Raw genomic sequence first — 26,399 nt, 5'->3', positions numbered from 1 at the left:
GCTCAAAATTAACGCACCACCTTAATTTTTAAACAGAAATTCTTTTTAGAGAAATCCAGCTAAATCTCTTCATGTTTATTCTCTTTTTTATGCTTCACAATCCCACAAAAGTAAACAAGAATTGTTTACAATCGTGTTAATCCGCTTTGAAATGGATTTGGTAAGATACACAAGAGTTTCCTCCTGGTTTATTCCTCAGTTTCACTGCATCTGCTTAACAGACACCATTTCTTTTGGAAGTTTAAACTTTAATTTAGAACTTATGGCGCCCATAAGACATTTGAGTGAGCGTGAAGCCGTCAGAGCGATGACTCTTCTTGAGGAGGGCTACAGCCAGCGACAAGTTGCAAGAATAATTGGATGTCACCATACCACCATCGGAAGAACTCTCCAACGGTTCAATGAAACTGGCAGCAACACACGGAGGCCTGGACAAGGACGTCCAAGAGCAACGACCGAGAGGGATGACCGATTTTTGCGCTTACATGCCCTCAGAACGAGGCAGGTGACAAGTTCGGAAATGAGTAGCCTCCTTCAAAGCACCAGGAATGTCTCAATTTCGGCTCCCACTGTTCGAAGAAGGCTGAATGAGTTTGGCTTGAGCAGTAGACGGGTTGCTTCAGGGCCACTACTGACCAGAGACCACCGAGTAGCCAGGCTGCGATTTGCCCGGGATCACCTCAACTGGAGTTTTGATGCCTGGAAGAGAGTTTTATTTTCTGACGAAGTTAGAATCGCTCTTAATTCTCCAGATGGTCGTGCTCGGACATGGAGACGAAGTGGAGAAAGATTTGCTCAGTGCAATATTATTCCTCGCGTCGCCTTTGGTGGAGGCTCCATCATGTTCTGGGGAGGTATCAGCATGGAGGCCCGCACAGAGTTAGTCGTTGTTCCAGGACGGTCTCTAAATGCACCAAGGTATGTGGAAGAGATCCTCCAACCTCATGTAGTGCCTTTCGCTAGGAATATTGGACAAGGCTTTTTATTCATGCAAGATAACGCTAGACCTCACCGTGCGAGATCGGTGGAAGAATTTTTAAATGAACAGAATATTGAGCGGATTGAATGGCCAGCTCGTAGTCCTGACCTCAACCCTATTGAGCATATCTGGGATCAGCTAAAAAAAAGGATTAGGAGCCGAATACAACCTCCTAGCAACCTTTCGCAACTGCGCCAAGCGGCATTGGAAGAATGGGAGAATATTCCACAAGAAAGGGTAAAAAACCTCATCAACAGCATGAGAAGACGCCTGGATGCAGTAATCAAAGCCAGGGGAGGCAACACCAGATACTGAGTAATTAAATTTGTGTTTGAACTTAAATGAAAATTTTTGACCTTTTCAGTCTTTTTTATGGAATATTTTTTAATAAAGTTTACCGTCCTTTTCTGCTTTTCATTTTCATTTGTAATGTTTTATTATTAATAACCTACAATACTAAAAATAAAAATAACGTTCAAAAAACACCTGAGAAAAACATATGGTGAAATATTGAAGTGGTGCGTTAATTTTGAGCAGGAGTTTATAATAGTGATAATAACGATTAGGAATGTCGCACGCGAGGTGGATCAGGAACGACCCGTGTGCATTGGAAAAAAAGTGTGTGTATTGTCTGATACCTTTTGTTTGTTTTTTTGGAAGACAAATCGTTCAAATATTTCTTTCTTTTTTAAATTTTGACTTTTTTCTAATGTAAAAAACAATTTTTTTCTCCTCCCTCCTTTTTTTATTTAAAAATTATATTTTTTGTTGGCCAATTATTAGGAATATCCTGCCTTGCCGTGCGGTCACTCGAGGAGGGAGCACCTGAAAAAATCGTGCCAATTTGTTAAAAAAAATTTAATTAATTAATTAATTTAAAAAATGTAAGGATAGGAAAAATATTTCCTGATTTCTTTGTCGAGACGAGCAAATAGATTTTTACTCGGCCAGCCAGAGTCTATATAGTTTTTCCCTCTCTTTGATGAAAGTTTTTTTTTTGTCTCTATTGGCGAAAAGTAAAGAGCTTTACAGGCCTGGGTCGAGGTTCGTTTTGGTTGGGCAGAGAAATTTTTCATCCTAGTTGAATGTTGTTTTGGTCAGACTGACTTGGGATTTGGTCAAGCGTAGAATACTTTGTATTTGACCGAGTTCCGTGTCAGTTGAGAATATTACCTTTTTGGCCTGGTTAAGTTCTATTTTTTTGGTCAAGGGAAGAATATTTTGAAGCAATTTTTTTGGTCTGGTTGAGTTCTGTTTTGGTCAAGTAACTGATTTTGTGATCAGGCTGAGGACATTTTTGGCCAGCTGAGACTGGATTTGATCAAATGAACTATTAATTTGTGTTTTTTCCCCCCGTTTAAAAGGTGTTTTGGTCAGAATGAGAGGGTGTTTGGTCAAGGAAAGAGTATTTTGGGCCTCATTTAGTTCTGTTTTGGTCAAGTAGACTTGACTTAGCACTTTTTTGGTCTATCTGAGTGTTGTTATCAAGCAGGTCTGTATTGGTCAAATAGAAAACGTTTGTGATCCATTCTGGTCAAAATGAGACTGGATTTGGTCAAGAAAAGAACATTTTGTGTTTACTAGAGTTCTGTTTTGGCCAAGTAAATTTTTTCGGTCTAATTGAGCTCTGTGTTGGTCAAGTAGATAACTTTTCGATCTAGCTAAAGTGCTATTTTGTCAAATATATAGCTTTTTTTGGTTTAGATGAGTTCTCTTCTGACCAAGAAATGACTGGGTCTAGTGTAGATTGTTTTGACTGAAGTCAAACGAGGACCGATATTGTTACAAAAAAGGTAAATGGTAAAGATGTAATTTTCAATTTACGCTGGGAATGAGGTTTGCTAATCATTACGAGGGTTGGATCATGTTAAATAAAATATTCTTGAAGCCAGTATACTTTCTTTTTTTCTTTTTTTTTACTGCTCAATCGTACAACAGTCAATATTTACAAAGCCATGAAATATTAATGTTAAAATGTATGTGTGGGGTGTGGATGGGATATGAGGGGGGTCGTGATAAAAGGAAAATCCCTTACTGGTGCGTTTTCGTGATCCGCTTGGCGCCTCGGTTCTGGGGACCTTTTGGCTTGTCAAACTTGCGCCCGGTCGCCCCGAGCGTGACCTGCTCAGTCGGAGGTGGGTGCAAGGCATCTACGAGGCACTCCTCAGCGACCTCTTTCCCTGAATCGACTTCCATCTGGAAAGGGTGTTTTTCCGTAACAAAAGAAATTGTTAAAAATAGGCGTTGAAATATACCTTTTTATCGACCTTGGCACCAAGAATTGATTCTATCGTTTCGATCAATGGCGCCTTGGAGCTTGAATACAGCATTCTCTCTTTGATTGGGCAAGATGAGTATCCAGGCATCGAGTATATAAATACTAAATACAAATTATTATTATTTTTTTATACATATATTTTTTATATATTTATAAAAAAATTACCTATGGCTTTTTTATTTTCGCCCTTGTAAGCGTATTCGAACCTAAACAAATGGTAACGGGCAGTGTCCTCCGGCACTTGGCTCTCGAGCTGTTTTGGCGTGAGCGTCGTAGTCGCATCAGTGTCTATCCTCTCGTTCGGTATGTCTGAAATGAGGACAACAATCAAAACGCGACTTCCACTCCGCCAGCGTACGCACCGATGCAGAAACGGATGTAGTTGGCCTCTGAGGTGGCGAAAGTGGCGAGAGACTCTTTTGCTCTTTCCGTGATAGGCATCGTGAGTGAGTTGAGCGTGCTCGCCTTGCAGTCGACGCCAACGTGGATCCTCTCAGCTGTCTGGCAGAGGCGAGCCTCCTCCTCCTGTGGCGAGAGGGGTGGTGGCGCATCCTTTATCTTCTTAAGACCCGCTGAAGAAAGCTCATCCTAGTCCAACAAAAAATTAAAAAAAAAGAAAGAAAAAAAGAGAGTTCAATACATACAATTGAAGTGGCATGCAGTTCATCGGTTATCTGCCCGCTCCCGAACTCCTGTTTCAAAGTTGCCTTTGTCGATGCGTACAGCATCTTCTGCCTCACAGGTGAATCGTCCGGTGACCAGCTCAGTAGCAGCCAGTCATACCCACCATTCACGTTTTTCTTGTCAAACCTTAAAAATTATAAATAAATAATAATAGTAAAAAATAAAATGATTCAAGTTATATCTGAAAAAACAAAGGGCCAACCTGCACATAATATAAGACGGCTGGTCGACCTCTATAAGCTTTTTGATGTTCTTGTCGTAATCGTCTTCCCATGTTCCTTTCGCCTCGACCTGGCTATTCAGCGTAAGCTCCTCTATTTTTACAAAAACCACAAATAAAGTAAAAAAAGAAAATAAATAGTGCAAAACTGTCTCACCATTGTCTATGATGACTTTGAACAGTCTGATTTTCCCCGTGTGGCAGTGTTTGGCGAAGAACTTCTTCAGCTTTTCATTCGCTGAGGAAAAAAAAATTAGATGACAAAAAATTTAACCAGGCTGGCACAAGAGTAGGCACAAAGCGGATAATGTGTGAGTGTGCACAATTAATGGTAAGAATACTAAAGAGAGGAGTTAGAGTGCGAATCTGAGTATATAATAAATAAATAAAAAAAGAGTGGGTGTGTGAAAAAAATGGAGTAAGTGAATGAGAGAATATAAGGTTAGAGGGATTAAAGGTGGTGTGAATGAAAATATAGTTTTAAGTGTGAGCAAGCGAGAAAAGAGAGGAGTTAGTGCGTGAGTCATTAAGGTGAATATAAGTTATGAATGGGTGAGAAAGAGAGAATGAGTTAAGTGTGTGAGAATGAGTGATTATAAACAAGTGAGTGTGTGAGAAAGAGAGAAGGTGTGAATCATTAAAATGAGTATTATATGTGAGTGTGATTAAGGGAAGTGTGGGTATAAATAGAGTATAAGTGATAATGTGAAAAAGAAAAGAGAAGTGAGGGATCCATTAAAGAAGAAAGTGTGAATGTGGAAGAGTATAAAGGTATAAGTGGGGAGGAAGGAGAAACTGTTAGTAAATGAAATAGTGTAATAGATTAAGGTGATCATAATGTGAGTGTGATTAAATAAGTGTGTGTGTGAATGAATGAGTGATTATACAGGACTGAGTGTGTGAGAAAGAGCGAAGGTATGAGTCATTAGATGAGTATTATATGTGAGTGTGATCAAGGAAGAGTATAAGGTGTTAGTGTGAAAAAGAAAGAGAAGTGTGATCCATTAAAAAAGAAAGTGTGAGCGAGAAAGATTATAAGGTATAAGTGGAGAGGAATGAGAAACTGAGTAAATGAAATAGTGTAATAGATTAAGGTGAGTATAATGTGAGAGTGATTAAATAAGGGAGAGTGAGTGTGTGTGTGAGAGAATGAGTAATTATACAGGAGTAAATGGGTGTGAGAATGAGTGATTGTAACGTAGTGAGTGTGTGAGAAAGAGAGAAGGTGTGAGTCATTAAGATGAATATAATGTGTGAGTGTGAAAAAGAGAGAGAAGTGAGGGATGGAAGGAGAAAGTGTGAAAGAGTATAAAGGTGTAAGTGGGGGGGGGGACTGTGTAGGGGATAGTGTAATAGATTAAGATGAATATAACGTGAGTGTGATTAAATTGTATGTGAATGAGTGAGTCATTAAAGAGAATAATATGATAAAATGACATGTCAAGTTGGTAAGCCTGCTCATTCGATAATAAACTGACAGTCACTCGTTAAACAGATGTACTCACGGAATTTATGTTAAGGTAATTAATTAATTAACAATTAATAATTAAAATTTAAATAAAAATATTAATAACAAATTGAGTGGGAGGTGGTTTTCAATTTTAACTTTTTCATCCGGGTCAGGGATGCTGCGTGCATCACCGGTGATAATTTAACTACGGCCGTGTATCCTGTCAATAATTGACTTGAGTGGGGGATGCCAATAAACAAAAAAGGTAAAGGGTTTTGAATTGTACTTATAAAACATTTAACAAAAAAAACATAAAATAAAAAAAATAATAAAATAAAAACAGCATCCACAACATAAAATTCTTGATAGTGTGGGCTGAGGCTGGATCGTGTCCATGATTTTTTTTCCTCTCTTTTACGCCCACTAAGGTTTTTTCCCAGTCTGGACGAAAAATAAGGTTAATTAATTTTTGTAATTTTTTATTGTTTTAATATATTTTTAAATTTTTTGGGTATGATTTCATCTCGTCAATCCGGTCGGCCAGCCATTTTTGTTTTCCGCCCTGATAATCAACCGTTGTCCAATTAATTAAACGCGTGTCCCTCCCGTGGGAGAGAATTAATTAATTAATTTAAAATCTGTTGTTATAGAGGGAAGGATGGGAAAAACAGACCGGCTGGAGAAAAACAGCCCCCTGGTTTAAAAGCGAAACGTTTTTGATTTTTTTAGTTCATATTTATAAACTGCTCACCTCTTATCCCAGTCTGGTGAGACATTCCGCCAGTTCGTCAGCCTCCTCCTCGGTGCCAATTAAAAAACAAACAAACTTCGATTTATTTTTGAGAAAATAAAACTTAAAAAAACAAAACAAAACGGCCAAGGGTTCTGTATCGGCCGGACCGGTCTAAGGCAATTCACCTAAAATGACTGACGTGACCGCCGACCGGGGATAAACAGGTCGACTGAACAAGCCAGTGTTGCTCCCAGAAGCAACGACGCGAAATATCCTTTAAAAACTCAAAAATCTCCCTTAAAAAACTAATTGTTCAACAACAAATAAAACATTATTTTTATGTTATTTCATCATTGAAATAAACTAACATAATAAAAAAACTACGTTACTATTGAAATTACAGAGTTTTTTTCAACGCCCCCTATCTCAATTCTAGCCTCAATTTCAATATTCCTCCACCGGCCTTCTTACACTCACACTCACTCAATACACACCAAAATTAAAAACTGTTTCCTCCAAGAACAAAATATCTTTATAGGATCGTAAATGCTGCCCTGTTCAAGGTGGTATGTATACGCAACCTGTATAGTCACGATTCAATTAACATGGAACATCGACTTCTGATAAGTCATATATGTTATTGTCTTGTTTCATTAAGGCTAGTCGGAAAAGGTTGAAGGATATGAATCGATAAGACGAGTCAGAACAATGATATATTTTTTTAAATAGATTTTAATTATTAAAATGACATCAGATTTAGACAATAATCTATTTTCTATTATATACAGTGTTACAATTAGAAAAAAAGATAAGTTTTAAATTAAGAATATAAAATCGCCCAAAATCTAACACCATAAGAGGTTGGGGTGAAAAAAAGAACTAACAGGGTTGACAATCGCAAAAACGTACAATATACATATAATGTAAAGTTGAAAAGAAAAAATACAAAACGAAAAGGAGGAGATAACATTAAAAATAAATAAACATATTTACAGCGTACAATATACACGATATAACACAGTTTTTACATTATTATTTTTTTAAGTATTTTTTTTGTTAATTTTTTTATAAATTACACCCTGTATAAAAATGGTTACGATAAAAACCAAATATATAAGGCAATACGAATATCTAAGGCATAGTATTTGAAGCACCCTGTATAGAATTTATTAAATGGGAGGTTTTTCGTTTTTGCATGCATATGTACGTGTGTAAGTGGGCATAGCAAGTAACCAACCGCTGAGACTTGAAGACATGTTGTCGGCCAATTTTGCAACTTTTAGTTTCGGCCATCTCCGTAGTAGGTGGTATTTGGTTGCTTGCGTGACAGTGTGTGCGTGTTTGTGTTGTGGTTTTGAAAACAAACAAAACCAGTAACGACCACCTGAAAACTTGATGATACGACTCATGGTTTGGTACAATTTTTAGGTTATGCCACCTCTGTAATCAACTTTTAGTTGCGTGCTTGCGTGATTGTTACATGCGTGTTTGTGTTGTGGTTTTGAAAACAAACAAAACCAGTAACGTCCACCTGAAAACTTGAAGATACGACTCATGGTTTGTTACAATTTTTAGGTTATGCCATCTCAGTAATCAGCTTGTAGTTGCGTGCTTGCGTGACTATGAATGCGTGTTTAAGTGTATGCTTTTGAAAGCCAACAAACCAAGCAACAACCACCTGAAAACTTGAAGATACAACTCCACTGTTTGGTACAACTTTGAGGTTATGCCATCGCAGAAGTCAGCTCGTGTTTGTTTGCGTGACTGTGCGTGCGTGTTAGTGTGTGTGTTTTTGAAAACCAACATACTAAGTCACAACCATCTGAAACTTAGAGATACGTCTCACTAGTCTGGTACAACGTTTAGGCTATACCATTTCAGCGGTAGGTTATATTTGCGTGAATCTGTGAGTGCGGATGAGTGTGGGCAAACTATGTAACCAACCGTTGAAGATATATTGTCTCTCTATTGTACAACTTTAAGGTTATGCCATCTCAGTGGAAGGTTTGTGTGCTTGCGGTAGAGTGCGTGACCCATGCGACCGTTGAAAAGGAAAGGTTCGCGTCCGTTTTCGGCACGTCTAATAGGTGTCATACCACGACACCGTATACAGGGTGCTGCAACGTGGGTGGATCCAGCCAGCTTAAACTTACAAAAATACATACATATATAAATATTATTTATCTAAAAAAGGCACAAGCTGTTTTTAGTCCGTCAAATGATACGGTGCACATGCACTATAAGATGTACAGGGTGCTGCAAGAGCCTTCCCGAGAAACAGTCGAACATTGTTCGTCGTTTTTCTTTATGTATTTGTACGTGATTCCCCAGGCACCCAATCTTTGTCTATTGTCTATGAATTGTATTAGTTGTTAAAAATATGTTAAAAATTTTAAAAAGCTAGACAAATGTTGAAGGGGGGGGGGGTTGCCAAGTTGAAATCTTTATAATCGTTATAAAAATATCTTATTAGGAACTTTTTAAGTCAAATTTTCCATTTGTAAGTTTGAAACAAAAAGAAAAGGAAAATGTTAGAATAACCGAGAGAGTCTCATTCCGTCGCGTTCGGGTTGGTGTAGCTGAACCCCTGGAACTGGGTCTGATCCATGGATTCAAGTATCGTCTTGTCTACCGGGGTGAGGACCGGCTTCTCCGACGTGAACACCTTGTCGAAGTACTTCGTGTCCAGGGGATGTTTCTGGAACGGATACGGGCAAAGCAAAGCAAAATCAGATTATTACATATCATTACATACCACGCATTATTACATACCACGGTCGGTTTGAAAGGAGGGTCGAGCAACTTCCTCTCTAGGAGGGGCCACTTGAAACCGTCGAAGAACGCGTGGTTCATCACGTCCGCGGCGCCGTTCTCAGACGAGCCGAGACGCTTTGTCCAGTTCTTCTGCATCAGCTGTAGAGAGAAAAATCGTTGGGTAAACTTTCGCCATATGGCTCTTTGCAAAGCCACGGTATAGGGGTGAAGTAAAGCGAGAACATGCGGATCGATCAACCTACTGAACCTTATAAGGATGTAGAGTTCCGTGGCAAGGGGTTTAAACACAACATAATTGTACTTTGGCCTTGGAAAGAGCGAGGCCACGCAAACACAGTGCCTCTTTATCCAAGTTGGGCTTTAATTACAGGTCACACGTTCCACTGTTTTATAACTTGTCGTACAGAAGTAGTTATCAAGGTGTTAGTCAGCATAAAATGACTATAACTTAGGACAGAGAAGATTGAGGCTGATTCTTGTACTTAGTCCGAGTTGGACTAGGATCGTTGGGACAACTTTCTCCACGTGGTTCTTTTGTATGTCATTGTGTAAGGGTGAAATAAAGCGAGAAGGGAGGAAACTGGTGAACCTTGAAAGGATGTAAGGGCTATGTGAAAGGAATGTTGACACCAATTAATGGAATTTTGGTAAGAGCGAGATCAAGCGGACCGAGATGTATCTTGCCCAATAGGATTCAGGTTTATACTTACATCCGACAGTATCGATTTAGCCGGGGCCGATAGATAGCTAGGCATGTGCGGCCTCGTATTGCATATCGACCAGAACAGGTCGTCCTCGTCGCACCCCGAGAACGGGCTCTGACCAACTAGCATCTCGTACAGAAGAATTCCGAAGGACCACCAGTCGGCGCACTGATTGTACTTGAGACCTTTGATTACCTAAGAAACATGACAATCAGTGTTGGCTCAAAAAAAGAAAGAAAAAAAGTATATTTTGAGTTTACCTCCGGTGCCATATAGTCTGGAGTGCCGCAGAACGTGTCTGTCGTCTTGTCGAGGTAGATCTGGAGCTTGCACATGCCGAAATCTGCTATCCTGACGTGCCCGTCGAAATCAAGTAGGACGTTGTCTAATTTCAGGTCCCTTGACGAAAAGAGCAAAATGAATAGAGATTTTTTTTTTTGGCTTATAAGCTTACCTATATACGATCCCCCATTTGTGGAGGAAAGAAAGGCCTGAGACGATCTCGGCCGCGTAGAACCTCGCTCTGCCTTCGTCGAACCGTCCGCTCTGCTGGATGTGGAACATGAGGTCACCACCGTTCAGGTACTCCATGACGAAGAAAAGGTGTGACTGGAGAAAAATCGATTAAAATCATAATTTTACGCTCGACACAAGCGACAAACCTCGGTTTGGAATGTACAGAAAAGGTGCGAGAAGTACGGATGACCCGTCGCGAGGGCGAGCACCTTCCTCTCGATCAGTGTGCACTCGACGTCGTCGTCTTCCAGTACGACGTCCTTCTTGAGGCACTTTACGGCATAATAGCACTCGGAGCCTTTCAACTCGGCGAGAAGCACCTTGACAAAACAAGAAATACGATGTTCATATTGACTCCGGACATCTGTGGGTCTGCCTAGTCAAACTCTGGCCAATTATCTCGAGATTTTTTTTTCGACAAAAATGAAAACTAAGCTGGGAAAAGAAAGAAGAACCTTTAAAATGCTCGTAAGAAGGAGAGATGTTGAAATTTGTAAGGTGGTAGGATATTGAGTTGTTGATCCTCAAAGACCTTCAATTTACAAATTGATCCGTTTCTCATTGAGCGGATGTTTGGTTCCGTTCCAAAATAATCGGCCAGTTGGCACGACGCCTGGCTCAAATAGACCCGAGTTATTACAGGACTGTCTGATTTTGACGTTTACTCACTTTTCCAAAGCTACCTTTGCCCAGGACCTTCAAGAACTGGAAGTCGTTGATCGAGTAGGACCTGAACCTCGGGAGTGTCTTGGCAGGAGGCGAGACCCTCCCAGCTGCTGTCGATTCCGACGAGTCGCTGCACTCTGACGAATCTGAAACACGGGATGCCGGGTCAGAAGGATGAAAGTTCCCGGTTGACGGATCGCCACGTCGCGGACCTACTTGCGTTCTGTTCGCTCGTCGTCGACGCCCTCCCTTTCAGCTGTAGCCGGGACAAAGCCTCGGCCATCAGCTTCTGATTCACACCGCACAGGTTCGGCATGAGCAGCTGGCACTTCCGGTGGCAGTTGACGTCGCATTCTGGCCAAAATGTCACGGTGTTATGTCTGTGTGTGAGTGTGTGCATGTGTGTTCCACTGCGGGTCCGCACCGTTTCGCTTTTTTTAACCTTCCATAACGATAAAAAGTACGACAACAGGCCCAATAAGATCAATGGATTATGTTGATCATATATGGAAGGATAGTGAGAGTAGGATATAAATACAAACGGCCTTGATACTTCTATAAATAATTATTGATCCACGTCCAAAATATACTCAAATGGTCTGAAACCCCGGGCGAAAAGGTGGGACCCGACAAGTCGAAAACATTCGTTGTCCGATGACACAAGAAACCTGGCCAAGTTCAACTTGACCTCATGGGCAAAACGTGATAAAACACCTAACTACATGCCTCATGGCCAAACTTCCCACCGGAAACTTTATAGAATGTAGAATATAAAGAAGTGTTTACCTTCGTCTTCTGAAGATGAAGAATCTTCTTGGACCTGGGGCTTGTAGAATCCGCCTAGTGTCTTGATGGAACGTTTCCAAGCGGCTCTCCTGCCATCTTGAACCGGATGTGCCGTAGTTTCCTTCTTCTCTTCTTCTTTAACCTCCTCAGGTATTGCCGGGAATCCCAGGCTCGATTTCCTCCTGTCGAGCAACTCCACCCGGATCATCGAATCGAGATGTGCGGCTTCTTCGACGATTATTTCGTCTGTTATGGACGTCTTGCGTTCGACGAGACGGCAGAGGTCTTCGTCGACGAGGCTGAGACGTTTCTTCGATATCTGCCTCATCAGCTCGCCCGGTATCGAGACTTCCATCTCGCCTCCTTTGGGTGGTTTCGCCTCGAGGGGTGTCACCTTGACCTGAGTTCCGGTCTTCTTCACGATCACCTTCTTCTTCTTGACGACTGCCTCGGCCTCCATGTCGTACTCTTCTACCTCGACTTCTTCCCAGTCGTTGTTGTTGGCGTCCGAGTCGTACTTGCTCGGGTCCGTCAGGTCCTCGTGCGTGGTGCACTTGAAAAGTTTCGGCCTGAATCCTTCGTTGCCCAGGTGACCAAGAGGGTCTTTATCCGAAAGACTTCCAACTTCCTCTTTCTTCAGAGATAAACCAAATTCAGGTTTTTTCTTTGGTTTACTAACTAATCCGTTAAGTTCTTCCCCTTTCTTTGTATTGGACAAATCCGGTTTATCCTTACCTTCTTCTTTGCCCAATAATCCTTTAGATCCTTCTTTTATCTTGAGCTGATCGACCTTCGATTCTGCCGGTTTAGGTTTATTTTCAGGTTTATCAGGTAATACTTTGGTTTCGCCTTCTGTCTTAGGTAAATCAGGTTTAGTGACTCTATCTTCTTGTTTACCCAATAATCCTTTAGGTTCTACCTTTGTATTAGGTAAATACGATTTAGGTTTATCTAGTAATCCTTTAGGTTCGACCTCGATCTTAGATAAATTCAATTTAGGCTTATCTTCAGGTTTATCCGATAATCCGTTAAGTTCTACCTTTGTCTTCGGTAAAGCAGATTTAGGCTTATCTTCTTGTTTACCCGTTAATCCCTTGAGTTCTACCTTTGGCTTTGGTAAATCCTCTTTAGGTTTATCTTCTTGTGTGCCTGATAATCCTTTAGGTTTTAACTTTGCGTCAGATAAACCCGGTTTAGACTTATCTTCAGATTTATCCGGTAATCCTTTAGGTTCTTCCTTTGCCTTAAGTAAATCAGGTTTAGGCTTATCTTCTTGTTTACTCGATAATCCCTTGGGTTCTATCTTTGTCTTAAATAAATCAGATTTAGGCTTGTATTCTTGTTTATCCGTTAATCCCTTGAGTTCTACTTTTGGCTTTGCTAAATCCTCTTTAGGTTTATTTTCTTGTGTGCCTGATAATCCTTTGTGTTTTAACTTTGATTCAGATAAATCCGGTTTTGGCTTATCTTGTTGTTTACCCGATAATCCCTTGAGTACTATCTTTGGCTTTGGTAAATCAGGTTTAGACTTATCTTCAGATTTATCCGGTAATCCTTTAGGTTCTACCTTTGTCTTAGGTAAATCTGGGTTAGGATTGTCTTCTTGCTTACCCGATAATCCCTTGGGTTCTACCTTTGGCTTTGGTAAATCCGGTAATCCTTTAGGTTCTCCCTTTGTTTTAGGTAAATCAGGTTTAGGCTTATCTTCTTGCTTACCCGATAAACCCTTGTGTTCTACCTTTGGCTTTGGTAAATCAGATTTAGGCTTATCTTCAGATTTATCCGGTAATCCTTTAGGTTCTACCTTTGGCTTTGGTAAATCAGATTTAGGCTTATCTTCAGATTTATCCGGTAATCCTGTTCTACCTTTGGCTTTGGTAAATCAGATTTAGGCTTATCTTCAGATTTATCCGGTAATCCTTTAGGTTCTACCTTTGTCTTAGGTAAATCAGGTTTAGCCTTATCTCCTTGTTTCCACGATAATCCCTTGGGTTCTAACTTTGGCTGTGGTAAATCCGGTTTAGGAGTATTTTCTTGTTTGCCTCGTAATCCTTTAGGTTCTAATTTTATGTTAGGTAAATCTTGCTTGGGCCTATCTTCCTTTTTGCCAAATAATCCTTTTCCCTCTTCCTTTGTTTCCGTTAAATCCCGCTTAAGCTCATCTTCTTTTTTGCCAAATAATCCGTTTCTTTCTTCTTTTGTCTTAGGAAAATCAGGTTTAAGCTTATACTCAGGTCTGTCCGGCAGTTCTTTTGGTCTGACCTTTATCTTAGGTGAATCAGGCTTATCCTCAGGTTTATTTGATAATCCCTTGGGTATCTTGTACTCCTTTGTATTAAGTAAATCCGGAATAGGATTATCCTCCGGTTTACCGGTTAATCTATTGGTTTCACCCTTTGTCTTAGGTAAATCCGGTATAGGATTATCAACTGCTATATCCGTCAATCCTTTAGCTTCATCTTTTGTCTTAGATAAATCAGACTTCGGGCTATCTTCTTCTTTGCCTGGTAATCCTTTAGGTTTTACCTTTCTCTTAGGTAAATACGGTTTAAGCTTACCCTCAGGTTTTCCCGGTAATCCCTTGTGCTCAACCTTTGTCTCAGGTAAATGAGGTTTAGGCTTATCTTCTTGCTTACCCGATAATCCCTTGAGTTCTACCTTTTCCTTTGTTAAATCCGGTTGAGGCTTATCTTCAGATTTATCCGGTAATCCTTTAGGTTCTACCTTTGTCTTAGGTAAATCAGATTTAGGCTTATCTTCTTGCTTACTCGGCTTATCTGATGGTACCGTGGGTTCTATATTTGTCTTAGGTGAATCTTCGTTAGGATTATCTTCTGGCTTATCCGGTAATATTTTACATTCGTCTTTTTTCTTGGTCAAACAAGTCCTAAGCTTTATGTCAACTTCTTCGATTTCTTTCGATTCTGAGTCAGGTTTCTTATGAGGTTCTTCGACTTCTTTGGTTCCGGACGGCTCTTCCCATGTTGAACTTTTTTGCCTGTCACTGTCTTTCTCGATTTGTTTTGTTTCGTCCTGTCCGAGGTCTGCCTTGTCGTCGTCCTCGTCGGTCGCGGGCGGTGTGGCTCCGTCACGTTCCGCTCCGTCCTCACTTCCACGGCACTCGCGGTTCGCAACGCAGCCTCGGACGACGACTGAGTCCTCCTCATCCCCGCCCGTATCCCGGCTCGTATTTATAAACCTGGCCGGCCGCCCGTTCCCGGTCCCGGTCCCACCTCCGCGAATAAAATCCTCCTTCTTGTCACGTATGGTGAACTTCTCGACGAGGTGGGCCCCAGGCGACTTTCCCAGGCCGAGGGCCCTCACCCTCGCCGATGCGACGTCCGACGTCGAGTACTGGCCACGGTACCGGTACATCACCGGAGGAGGGTGGAAGAGAGAATAGTACGGCTGGTACAGCATGGTGGTACGCGCTGCACTGCAAGACGCGACGCGAGACAATGCCGTCCCACTACTCCCTTCCACCGCGTATCATGTGGAAGGTGGGGCACCTGGGCACAATACGAGAAAATCCAACCTTCTCCCCCTTATAGACAAAGAAAGGAGGCACGGACCAAAATAAAAGGGGGATACGGCCAATAAAAACACGACCCCGATGCAAAACGGACCTTGTTCATGAAAGAAACCGGGAAAAGGCCTAACCGCTTCATTAAAACCGGCCACTGTAGACAGAAGACGTGAATTTAACCCTGGCACCAAGCCCGGGCATCGAGAACTACCGTCACCCCCTGCATCTCAAATTCCACCCCACAGAACCCCTCCCTCCCTCCCAAATTCCATTAAAAAACATCCATTTTAATAAATATCCCCCAAAAAAATCTAATAAAATTTCTTCTACGTTTATATTTCATCCTACCAAAACAAAAATTGGCAAACGTCCCAAATCGTAGGTATTCCCGTAACTCCTAGGAAACGTCAAAAACCACCCAATTAAGGGGGGAAAACCAGGTTTCGTGTGTCAGCAACAACAAACAAACAAACAAAACACCAAACACACAATTGTCAGTATAAGGACACGATAGTTGAACCCGATGGGTCGAGAAATTGCCGGGACCTTTTTGATTTAATTTACCTCTCTGAACCTTTCAACCGTGACAAAATGTTTCGCATATTTTGGCACTACTCCCTTACCCCAATGTATAATCGGACACGGCTGGAATTCAGACGAAGGGGTTCAAGGAGCGTACGGAGGTTCATTGGATTTAACGCTTTATTTAATCGCTCAGGTTTCTTACATCCGCAGAGAGGAGAGAGGGAGGGAGGGGGAGAGAGAGAGAGAGAGAGAGAGAGAGAGAGAGAGAGAGAGAGAGAGAGAGAGAGTGAGTGTGTGTATAAGATCTTTTCCCCATTATTTAGTACATTATTTAATTGCTAAAAAAAATATAGTTCACCAATATGGTGTCTTAATGGAGGAGTGATTGAACTATTAAGGGATGACAAGGACTATCCATTTTTTAATAGACCATGAAAATAAATAGGAAATGATGTTCTCCCTCTCCATTTTTGTTATTATATCTCCCTCTTTTTCTCGTTTTTCTTTCGTACCCGTCGATAAAGACCCCTTAATAAAATCTCTCCCCTATTTTGACGTCATAATTGAGGGAGTGATTTGAAAGAAAAAAAGTGAAATAGAACAGAGGGTGAGATTTTATATATTGAAATATGAAACTGAAATTGACACAGTTCACAGATATGACGTCATAGTTGAGGATATAAAGGCAGTACGTGCCATGTACCTTGGCTCTATCTAGTCATCATTCCCCAATTATAACTCATATTGGTGAACTGTTATTCAAAAATATTTAAGGTCGAATCTGAAGTTTTAAATAATTAACAGTAATTTTACAAAAATTGTTGCTAGCTAAGTTTTTTAAATGGATTATTTGGTGAGATGCGGTCCAGTGTGAAGTAGGATTAGAAAAACATTTTCTTTATTGTGCCAACGTTTCGCTCTTTATTTAGATCATCTTCAGAGCTCAAAGTGTGTGTTTTTTGTGTAGATGTGTCCCGGTTGTGTGCCGTGTTGAGAGGTTCTTTATTTTAACATTTTTTAAAAATTTATTTATTTATTTTTTTGGGGGTGCGTCGATGAAGTTTCATCACGTAATCACCACCCGTATGCTACGTCATTTTGAGAACCTTTCATTTTATGACCCATCATGTTCAACTATTGGAATGATTTGATATCTTAAATTTTTTAAAGTACGAAACAATTTTAGACGCCATATTCCGGGCCTTATTGTACTAAGAAACTTTCTCCCACACACACACCCGCACGCACGCACGCGCGCGCGCGCGCACACACACACACACACACACACACACACACACACACACATTTTTTCCCCTACTACTTTTTTCTTAGTTCTTATGTCTTATGTCCTTCAATCCACCTCTCCTTAATTATTTATGATTGGCTATAGTCTGTTTACAAAAAAAAAATTTCATGTGAGTCGTTGTTTGTGGGTCTTACAGAGTTTATTTTACAGAGTTCTAAATGTTTGTTATTTATTTTTGTCCACAGTCTTTTTGTAAAGTCCAAATTCCAGGTTTATTAGTTCAACCCCTCCCCAATTATGATGTCATATTGGTGAACCGTACATTCTAATCTAGATGTATATTTCTCTCGGAGGATTTCTCGACTGAAGTGAGCACCGGCGGACCCACCGGCCTGACTACAACCCACGGGTCAAACTCTCGTGTCCTCAAGACGCGTGTAAGTCCCGTTTTACCTTCGCACTTCAGACCTTGCCTGAAAAGGCCGTACAGTAGGCTGCCGCAGTGGTCGCAGAAAGTCGGCGAGACGAACGAATGTACGACGAACCTGTGTGGAACGTCCAGCTTGAACCTCTCCCTCAGGTACTTAAGAACAAATATGAAAAATATACATTAAAAAAGTAAAGACAAATAAACTTAGACAATGGACAACTCACGATCGTGCTCTCCGAATTCCTGCCCGATCCTGGGCACTTGGTGAGAAGTTTCTCGTGGCATCGCTTGTGAACAGCAGTCTGGCAAACTGTACAAAAAAAAAAAAAAAAAAAATGCGGAAGAAATAGTAAGAAAGCCTAAGAAGACAGAAAAGTGTGGCCCATCCTTAGCCTACAGACTTTTTTCTTCTTTCTCAATCTAACAAAGGTTATTTTGTAAGCAATGAGAAAGAACGAAACATTGCTATAGTTGTAGCATGGCTCATCCTCAGCTTTGGTAATTTATTGATAGACTTTTAGACTGCATAAGCCTGAATATGTGGTGGTAACAAGACAGGCCACTAAGACAACCTTGATCTTTTTTAAGCATCTTAATCTGAGGATAAGCCATACAAAAAGACCAATAAAGTAGCAATGGACACTCACTTTGACATTGATATCCTTGTTTGCCAAAACCCCTGAAACAAAGAAGGAAAATTTAAAAAAATATATATACAAATATAATATATATATTTTTTTAAATTTTAAGCAGTAGTACCACATAAACTCCTTGCAGAACGTGCAGAAGGTCGGCTGCCTGAAGAACTTGGCTAGGAACTTGTGCCCTTCGACTTCGTGAACCCTTTGGTGCTTGACGGCGCCACGCCTACGCCCGATACCGTAAGTTCGAGCCTCTTCTGGGAAAAAAATTGTACAGATTTATTCTCGGTTTATATGAACCACCCTGTATACCTTCTTGGTATCTATCCTTGAAACTACTCGCCCTCGGCCGGTACGTCTGAAAAAAAGAAGAAAAATTAAAAAATAATATTAATATATAAAATAAAATAAAAATCTTTCTCGAACATAAAAAATGTTGGGTTCACCAATATGACGTCATAATTGGGGAGTGATTGAACTATTTACGTCACACATCGATTTTTTCTTTCACGAAGAATGAATGAGAGTGTGTTTTTGTGTGTGTGAGAGAGAGAGAGAGAGGAGAGAGAGAGAGAAAAGTAGTGAGTAGTACATTTCACTACTATGACGTCATTGAATCAAAAAACTTTATCAAGACATAGAAAAATATATAGCCTCTTTTCCTCACTCATTCGTGAAAGATAAAGTCAACGTGTGTCGTTTAACAGTTCAATCACTCCCCAATTATGACGTCATATTGGTGATCCGCGATACATTTAACAGTAATATTATTCGTACAATCCTTTGTTTTTTTAGTCTTGGAAATAGGAAAGGCGCAATTTTGTTAAATAAGCTGTCTGTATTTGCAGTACGAGCTTCGAGTTTGTACAAACGTATATCGCTCTGTAAACAGACACTGTATATATGAACTAAAGGAGGGTGTAAACAAACAAATTGTTGATTGTGCCTCAAGAAGAAAAACGGAAATGTTTCGAACTGGGTTAATAGATGGGTAATATTTTTTTGGTTGGTTGGGGATTGGGAACGCTAGGAATTCGGATAAGGTCGCATTTCTTCAATAGAGGGGGTGATGGTTACTATTTGTAAACAAAAACAAAAGGATCTCATTGACCTTAATCCTTACTTGGGTGGGGTGAGGTTGTTGGGTTTTGTAGGTCTTTTCTCCCCCACCATTAAGGTTTCTGTTGAATTGTTATGTTGTTTTTTGTGTTGTTTTATTCTTGTGTGAAAGATTTGAAGTGGTGTTAGTTTGTTGTGAGGTGTTTTAGGTTTTCGTGCCTTGTCGGCCCGGAAGGGCGTTGGTGTCGTGCCCTACTATGGTACCTCATGACTGGAGAGAGATGCGGTCCGCACGGTCGAGCTGCGCTTCTTGCCGTAGGAGCCGGTGAACATCATCTCGGGGCAGCATCACCGTCGCCCTCTCGAACTGTGCCACCCTTTCACCCGTTGTTCCCGTGTCAATCCTTGCCGTGTGTCCCGCGAAACGGGGCTGCACCTGGTTCCGCTTTTCCACAGCTGGCCCGACGAGGAATGCCAGGGGGGAGGCGGCTCTAAATTTAGACGAGGCGTACGACGCGACGCCGGACGATCCGAAGGGGACCCAGGAGGACGCCCTTTTTTGAAATAAGACCCCCCCGATCACGGGAAAAGGTCTTTTTTCGCGGTGGACAACTTTTGGATAAAAAAAGAAGAAAGAAATTCGCCTATCTGGACGCGAGATGGTGGGGAGGTAGGCACGCGGATCATCGGGGGCGAGGTCAGAAGATAAAAATACACGAAGAGGGCCCAGCTGCGATTAGTCGGGCTGCTTTTTTTTCTCCAGATTGAAAAAGAAGAAAAACTAACAGCTAGCCACAAAAACCAAATCATCATTCGGTTCACAGTCGAAGGCCGAACATCATCATAAATAAGTTTTCAATCCAATTTTCATTACAGAGATTAAAAAAATAATAAAAACAAACACAGCTTACCCAAAACCACAGTAAAACCGGAACAACCAAAATGAAACTCTTAGGTGATAAGAAAGAAAAATATTTTGCCGATGGTCAACAATTCTTCCTTTTGATCAACTTAAGGACAAGACACAAGTCGCAATACCGGACCAAAAATCCGATCCAAAAGTTCAAAGAACCAAATTCCACCGACCTTCAAAGTTGGAACGTTGAGGTCTTAAGAAACCATGATGTTTGACGATTCTCAAGTGTTGTTCTTATTTATTAACTTGATGCCAAGAAACGAGTGCCGATATCTGACCAAAAGTGCGATCCAAAAGACCAAAAACCCAAACATCCCATACTCAAATAGCGCGCAAAACCGGTTTTTATAATTATTTTGATTTATAGTTTTTCCTTTCTGAACTTTATAAACTGTATATCTGTCCAAAATCCAAATCGAAGACCAAAATTCCAAAATGAAATTTTGTCCAAAAGGATGAATTCCAACGGCTTACAAAATGAAACGTTGAGGTCTTAAGAAACCAAGATGCTCAAGTGCTGTTCTTATTTTTTAATTTTGTAACAAACGAGCCGCGATATCCGACCAATTATCTGATCCCAAAATCCAAAACGTCCCGCCAAACACGCTATATCTCAGGCGGGGGTCAATATCAACAGAATTTTATAATTACTCTGGTTTAGGGGTTTAAGTAACTGTCCAAAAGATTTAGGGAAAATGACAAATTCTATCAACTTACCAAATGGATTATTGAGGTCTTAAGAAACAAAAATATTTGACCGATTGTTAACAATTGTTCTTATTTATCAACTTAAGGAGAACACACAAGTCGCGATATCCGACCAAAAGTCCGATCGAAACTACCAAAAATCCACAACATCCTTCCAACTAAGCCAAATATTTCAGACCATGCTTAAATCAAACAGATTCTTACAATTATTCTGGTTTAACAAGATTATTGGCTGTCCAAAATCCAGACATCATGTAGTCCAAACACCCAGATTCCATCAACCTACAAAGATTGAGATCTTAAGAAACAAAAATATTTGGCTGATTGTTAATAAACGTTTTTCTTTATTAACTTCAGATCACCATAGAATTCGCTCTGTTCGGCCAAAAATCGACCCAAATGACCGAAACTACTATATGACCTGCCAAACACGCCTAATATGTCAGAACAGTTTCAAATAAAACCGGATTTTTTAAATAAATAATCATTTGTGTTTTATGAAATGTCTCGACTGTTATAACATCACGTCTGTCCAAAATTCAGACCAAAAACAACAAAAAAACTTTAGGTAAAAAAAAATCCATGATGTTTGACCAAAAATTTACTTTTTCTCTTCAGATCGTTTTATCCGTCCCATCCTAAAGACGCATATGTGCCAAACTACACGCATGCAAAATAAAACAGGTTTTTTTTATAATCATTCTTGTTTTATTAAATGTCTCGACTGTAATAACATGACAACTCCCCAAAATCCAGACTAAAAACCGTATTGAAAAAAAAAAAAAAAAAAAAAAAATCCACTATGCCTGAACAAAAAACACTTCTTCTCTTCAGATCGTTTTATCCGTCCCATCCTAAAGACACATATGTGCCAAACAGACACGCATGTAAACAGTCATGCATTTGAATCGAATAAAAACAACCGTTGGTTGTCATGTCTAGATCAAATTTAGGGAGGGCCTCCTCACTTCAAATTTCGTTTCGCGGGCCTTTTTTTTTTCGTTTTACTTTGATATGAGAGATGTAAATTTTTCAAATCTGTTTAATTTGAATAGGTTTTGTTTAAATTTATGCGTTATGCGCACTTTTTGCTTAAGAAGCTTTTTATTATTTTTGATTTGTAAAGATGTGAATAGTGAGGTAGAGAGATTACGTTTTTTTATATATTATCCTGTTTTTATTTATGTTTTATTTAATAAAAACAGTTTTTTTGTTTATTTTGTTGTTTTTGTTTTCAAAGGTCGAGTCGGTTGTTTTTGTCCCTTTGACTCCGACTTGGGGCAACACTGGCCTGACGACGACTCCGAGAAACAAAACACTTTAACCCCGGGACCCCCAGCGGTTTTATTGACACGAGGCGAGACCGGGCGTACCGTTTTTCGTCTTTATTTTCCACTAATTGGGACTTTTCCTTTTTCTCCTTTTTTTTCCACCCTTAAACCTGTACCGGAAAAAAGCCGAAGGATGTACCAGGAGCAGGGCGGATGGGGAGACAAAGCGGCCGAACAGGACATCGCCAAGAACGTGAGTATACTTTGCCCTCTTATAGGCCCGAAAACGACTTAAAACTTCGTAACCATAACACGCGATCATCCTGAGACTTTTCACTTCAAACTCGACTTCGATCTTGTCAAGATTGATCATTATTCATGATGATCATTTTCCAACTTTAACCCCATAGTTTTACTCAATAAATACCTCTTCTTTAAAACAAAAAATACATAAAACGAATTTTATTACGTGATTATGCAGTAAACATTAAAAATAAGTCTGCCAACGAGACGTCTTGTCTGAATTCGGATTAAAAACAATTTTTAATAAAAAATTAATTCAAGGAATAATGATCTAATGATCAATTTTTAAAAAATAATAAGTTTTGATAATCATAGACTCAGTAGGGGAAAAACATGCTATCATGTTTCCATATTTGTACGGTTTGGCCCAGGTCTAAATTGAAAATATCAGGTTTGCCAGCATTGCTTTTAGACAGATCATTCAAGGAATTATGATCTAATGACCTTTTGATTTAATAATAAGACTTGTTAATCATAGGCTCAGTATGTAAAAAAAATGATCCCATGGTTGAAATTGTTTGCAGTTTGGTTCGGATCTAAATTGAAAATGTCAGGTTCATCAACATTGCGTCTAGATAGATTATGGAACTAAAGAGATCACTTCAAGGAATCATGATCTAATAATCAATTGTTTTAATAATAAGGTTTGTTAATCATACACTCAGTAGGGGAAAAACACGCTTTAATGATTCAATTTTTGTACAATTTGGTTCGGATCTAAATTGAAAATATCAGGTTTGCCAACTTATTTTATTTATAAAGTGAAGTCTGATATTGAAACAAAGATGGTCATTAGTTTAGATTGGTTTTTGGACGGTTTATCAATGATTTAATTTGAAAGTCTAGTGTGCCATCTTTTTGAAATATCTTGAATAGTTCCATCCCCAATCAAAAGTTCATGATCAGGTTTGTTTGATTTAGACAACCAGGTGTGCCAACTTGGTTTAGTTTTGATTAGATTGCTAAGTCAATCTTGTAAACAGTTTTTAATCAAATGTTCATGATCAGGTTTGTTCGATTTAGACTGAACCAGGTGTGCTAACTTGGTATAGCTTTGATTATAATGTTAAGTTAATTTCTTGAATAGTTTTTTTTTCCAATTAAAAGTGCATGGTCAGGTTTGTTCGATTTAGACAACAGGTGTGCCAACTTGGTATAGCTTTGATTAAAATGTTAAGTCAATTTCTTGAACAGTTTTTTAATCAAAAGTTCATGATCAGGTTTGTACGATTTAGACTGAATCAGGTGGGCTAACTTGGTATAGCTTTGATTAGAATGTTAAGTCAATTTCTTGAACAGCTTTTTAATCAAAAGTTCATGATCAGGTTTGTTCGATTTAGACTGAATCACATGTGCCAACTTGGTACAGTTTTGATTAGAATGTTAAGTCAATCTCTTAAACATTTTTTTTAGGTCAAAAGTTTGTGATCAGGTTTGTTCATTTTAGACTGAATCACTTGAGATTTTTTAGAAATCATGTCATGTTCTTACTATCAATTTAACTTGTCTTTTTCAGCGTTTTTAATTTTGTTTTTCCAGTTTGTTGGTTTGACACTGAAGGAGGGGAACAACACGATACTTGCATCGAACAAGCCACTCACAACGACTGATGGTGGAGAAGATGAAGACAAGATAACGAAAGCAGAGAAGAGCCTCCTTCAGAAGATAACGAGGACAAAGCTCGTGACTTCGAAGGCTGAGATTGAGATTCAACGCCAGGACCCATTCTCGCCGCTCCACTCAATCAAGTCGTTCGAGGCGCTCAACTTGTAAGTCAATATCTAACAAAAAAAAAAAAAAAAAAATGTTGGTTTTGATTTCTTTCTGCAGACAACCAAATCTCCTGAAAGGTGTCTATGAAATGGGCTTCAACACGCCTTCAAAGATTCAGGAGACGGCGCTACCCATATTACTTGCTGACCCGTAAGTCTTGAAATGTTTAAGACCTATGTGCGATTTTTATTTTTGCTTATTTTTTGGTCAGGCCTCAGAATATGATTGCGCAGTCGCAATCCGGTACGGGGAAAACGGCGGCGTTTGTCCTTGCCATGCTGTCACGAGTTGTTGTTGAGAACAAGTACCCTCAGGTTCTGTGTCTGTCACCAACTTACGAACTTGCGATACAGACGGGCGAGGTTGCAGCTAAAATGGGGCAGTTCTGTGATGATGTACGGATACGTTATGCCGTACGAGGAGAAGACTGTAAGAAATTTTGTTTAAAATAAACAAAGAAAAAACAAAATAAACTGCTTAGATTGAGTTTTTCTGTTTTCTGCAGTGCCAAAGCATACGAAGATAGACGAGCACATCATAATTGGTACACCGGGCAAGGTGTTGGACTGGGCAACCAAGTATAAGTTCTTTGACCTGAGCAAAATCACTGTCTTTGTACTGGATGAGGCGGACGTCATGATCGCGACTCAGGGCCACCAAGACCAAAGCTTCAGGATCAGAAAGTACCTGTCTGAGAAGTGCCAGATCATGTTCTTCTCGGCGACATACGACGAGGAAGTGATGCAATTTGCCAAGGGCATTGTACCGAACCCACTCCTCATCAGGTTGAAACGTGAGGAAGAGTCTTTAGAGAACATCAAGCAGTACTACACAGTGTGCGAGCACAAGGATGAGAAATACCAGGCGATTGCTAACATATACGGTGGAATAACCGTCGGACAGATGATGATATTCTGCCAGGTTTGGACACACAGATGACTGTGTTTTTCAGTTTTTAAAATTTGTTATGATTTTCAGACGAGGAAGATGGCGTCATGGCTGACAGAGAAGCTCTCAAGGGATGGACATGCTGTAGCGCTACTCTCGGGCGAGCTCACTGTTGAACAGCGTATCGCTGTACTCGACAGGTTCAGAGACGGCAAGGAGAAGGTGCTCATAACGACCAATGTACTGTCTCGAGGGATTGACATCGAACAGGTCACTGTAGTCGTCAACTTTGACATGCCTGTCGACCAGCAGCGCCGCGCCGACTGCGAGACGTACCTGCACAGGATCGGAAGGACTGGGCGTTTTGGCAAGACAGGCATAGCAATCAACCTCGTATCTTCACAGGAATACAGCACCGTGCTGAAACAGATTCAGGACCATTTCGGTAAGCCATTGTAAAATAAATATAACAGAAGTTGGTAATTTTTTAAAAATATTTTTATTTTTTGTAGGACGTAAGATCGAATGTCTCAACCCGGACGACTCGGATGAAGTTGACAAGCTCAATGACTAACGTACCTGTACATCAGCGTACATATTTCATATAATCATTTTTTTTTTAAATTAATTTATGCAGTAAGGATGACTGTGATTTTAAAATATACATTCATCTCGCACCGATTATTTGGGGAGATTGTAAAATATAATTATGATTAAAAATATTTTCATGTTTGTAATTTATGTTATTTTCAATCCGGTGGGGGATGCAGTACAAGGTGGATGACCCTTGCTGTTTTTTTTGCTTGTAGTTTACGAAAAAAATATTGTAGATTCATATAAACACAAAGGAGAAAAAAGAGGGCTTGTGAGAAAGTACGAGAGCAAAATGTACACAGATAACAAGAAAAATCATACACCAGGTCTGCACCTTATGATCTCCAGATACAAATCGTAGAAGTGAACATTGATGGATGAAAACTTGCAGAGAAATAAGAAAGGCTGTTGCAAAATGGACAAGAAAAGGGTCACCTACAGATGTTGAAACAATTGAACAACAATCAAATGAAGAAACGACAAGCCCAACTTCAACTGCAGTCTACAGCATACCACCATCAATCGGAACAATTTCTCCTGGTGTGGAAGAGGTGACATCTTCTAAGAAACATGACAAAAAGATTTCGATGAGAATTAAGATTGCTCAAGATTGCTCCAAACGGCTCAAAATCAGCTGTATCCGTCAAAATATCAACCCAGCACAGATGCACAATGCCGAGATAGCTTTCTTCTGATTCAGGCTAAAAATGTGATACAGATTTTGATAA

General features: G+C 40.0%; 4 protein-coding genes across 9 annotated transcripts; 1 reads left to right on the top strand and 3 right to left on the bottom strand.

Annotated features, from left to right (window-relative positions):
- Window positions 1-1,727: 1,727 nt before the first annotated feature.
- On the bottom strand, window positions 1,728-6,567 carry LOC106671895 (twinfilin). The gene is made up of 9 exons (XM_014402861.2): window positions 6,363-6,567; window positions 4,319-4,399; window positions 4,144-4,255; window positions 3,902-4,067; window positions 3,620-3,845; window positions 3,423-3,566; window positions 3,235-3,359; window positions 3,015-3,175; window positions 1,728-1,804 (listed from the first exon to the last, which is right to left on the bottom strand). Exons 1-9 carry the CDS (start codon window positions 6,385-6,387, stop codon window positions 1,786-1,788), a joined length of 1,059 nt encoding a protein of 352 aa, XP_014258347.1. The 5' UTR covers window positions 6,388-6,567; the 3' UTR covers window positions 1,728-1,785.
- Window positions 5,843-26,399, top strand: LOC106671894 (DEAD-box helicase Dbp80). Of its 2 annotated transcripts, none has more exons than XM_024227575.1 (8): window positions 5,843-5,876; window positions 22,083-22,366; window positions 23,956-24,185; window positions 24,247-24,339; window positions 24,401-24,618; window positions 24,695-25,110; window positions 25,168-25,522; window positions 25,590-26,399. In XM_024227575.1, the coding sequence occupies exons 1-8, from the start codon at window positions 5,858-5,860 to the stop codon at window positions 25,649-25,651; spliced, it is 1,677 nt and encodes a 558-aa protein (XP_024083343.1). In that variant the 5' UTR covers window positions 5,843-5,857; the 3' UTR covers window positions 25,652-26,399. The 2 variants fall into 2 exon arrangements, with proteins under 2 accessions (XP_024083343.1, XP_014258346.1); XM_014402860.1 differs by lacking the exon at window positions 5,843-5,876 and adding an exon at window positions 21,496-21,526.
- On the bottom strand, window positions 7,098-15,573 carry LOC106671893 (protein piccolo-like). Of its 5 annotated transcripts, XM_024227573.1 has the most exons (11): window positions 13,658-15,573; window positions 13,530-13,595; window positions 11,792-13,358; window positions 11,222-11,359; window positions 11,009-11,151; window positions 10,486-10,659; window positions 10,278-10,432; window positions 10,084-10,222; window positions 9,830-10,018; window positions 9,117-9,257; window positions 7,098-9,042 (listed from the first exon to the last, which is right to left on the bottom strand). In XM_024227573.1, exons 1-11 carry the CDS (start codon window positions 15,209-15,211, stop codon window positions 8,896-8,898), a joined length of 4,413 nt encoding a protein of 1,470 aa, XP_024083341.1. In that variant the 5' UTR covers window positions 15,212-15,573; the 3' UTR covers window positions 7,098-8,895. The 5 variants fall into 5 exon arrangements, with proteins under 5 accessions (XP_024083341.1, XP_024083328.1, XP_014258341.1 ...); XM_024227560.1 differs by having other exon boundaries at window positions 11,792-13,595; XM_014402855.2 differs by lacking the exon at window positions 13,530-13,595 and having other exon boundaries at window positions 11,792-13,529.
- On the bottom strand, window positions 16,860-21,393 carry LOC106671896 (putative protein kinase C delta type homolog). The gene is made up of 6 exons (XM_014402863.2): window positions 19,483-21,393; window positions 18,472-18,517; window positions 18,278-18,416; window positions 18,166-18,197; window positions 17,743-17,828; window positions 16,860-17,671 (listed from the first exon to the last, which is right to left on the bottom strand). The coding sequence occupies exons 1-6, from the start codon at window positions 19,552-19,554 to the stop codon at window positions 17,414-17,416; spliced, it is 633 nt and encodes a 210-aa protein (XP_014258349.1). The 5' UTR covers window positions 19,555-21,393; the 3' UTR covers window positions 16,860-17,413.

The sequence above is a fragment of the Cimex lectularius genome, unplaced genomic scaffold (assembly GCF_000648675.2).
Source record: "Cimex lectularius strain Harlan isolate CLEC.00 unplaced genomic scaffold, Clec_2.1 scaffold14, whole genome shotgun sequence".
In the NCBI taxonomy this organism is placed as follows: domain Eukaryota; kingdom Metazoa; phylum Arthropoda; class Insecta; order Hemiptera; family Cimicidae; genus Cimex; species Cimex lectularius.
The sequence above is the reverse complement of the archived record's forward strand: the minus strand, read 5'-3'. Positions and strand labels throughout refer to the sequence as shown.

Bases quoted from the DNA above. Each gene is read 5' to 3' on its own strand.
- LOC106671894 (XM_024227575.1), top strand. The intron at 24,619-24,694 runs GTAAGAAATTTT...TGTTTTCTGCAG, and splicing joins TGCCGTACGAGGAGAAGACT to TGCCAAAGCATACGAAGATA. The intron at 25,523-25,589 runs GTAAGCCATTGT...TATTTTTTGTAG, and splicing joins ACAGATTCAGGACCATTTCG to GACGTAAGATCGAATGTCTC.
- LOC106671893 (XM_024227560.1), bottom strand. From the start codon at position 15,211: ATGCTGTACCAGCCGTACTATTCTCTCTTCCACCCTCCTCCGGTGATG. The intron at 10,660-11,008 runs GTGAGTAAACGT...TGTTTTGTCAAG, and splicing joins GCAAAGGTAGCTTTGGAAAA to GTGCTTCTCGCCGAGTTGAA. The intron at 10,019-10,083 runs GTAAACTCAAAA...CATGTTTCTTAG, and splicing joins CAGACTATATGGCACCGGAG to GTAATCAAAGGTCTCAAGTA.
- LOC106671896 (XM_014402863.2), bottom strand. From the start codon at position 19,554: ATGATGTTCACCGGCTCCTACGGCAAGAAGCGCAGCTCGACCGTGCGG. The intron at 18,518-19,482 runs GTACCATAGTAG...TCTTTTTTTCAG, and splicing joins CATCTCTCTCCAGTCATGAG to ACGTACCGGCCGAGGGCGAG. The intron at 18,198-18,277 runs GTACTACTGCTT...TCTTTGTTTCAG, and splicing joins TTCTGCAAGGAGTTTATGTG to GGGTTTTGGCAAACAAGGAT.
- LOC106671895 (XM_014402861.2), bottom strand. From the start codon at position 6,387: ATGTCTCACCAGACTGGGATAAGAG. The intron at 4,068-4,143 runs GTTGGCCCTTTG...ATAATTTTTAAG, and splicing joins CCGTCTTATATTATGTGCAG to GTTTGACAAGAAAAACGTGA. The intron at 3,567-3,619 runs GTGCGTACGCTG...TCCTCATTTCAG, and splicing joins CTACATCCGTTTCTGCATCG to ACATACCGAACGAGAGGATA.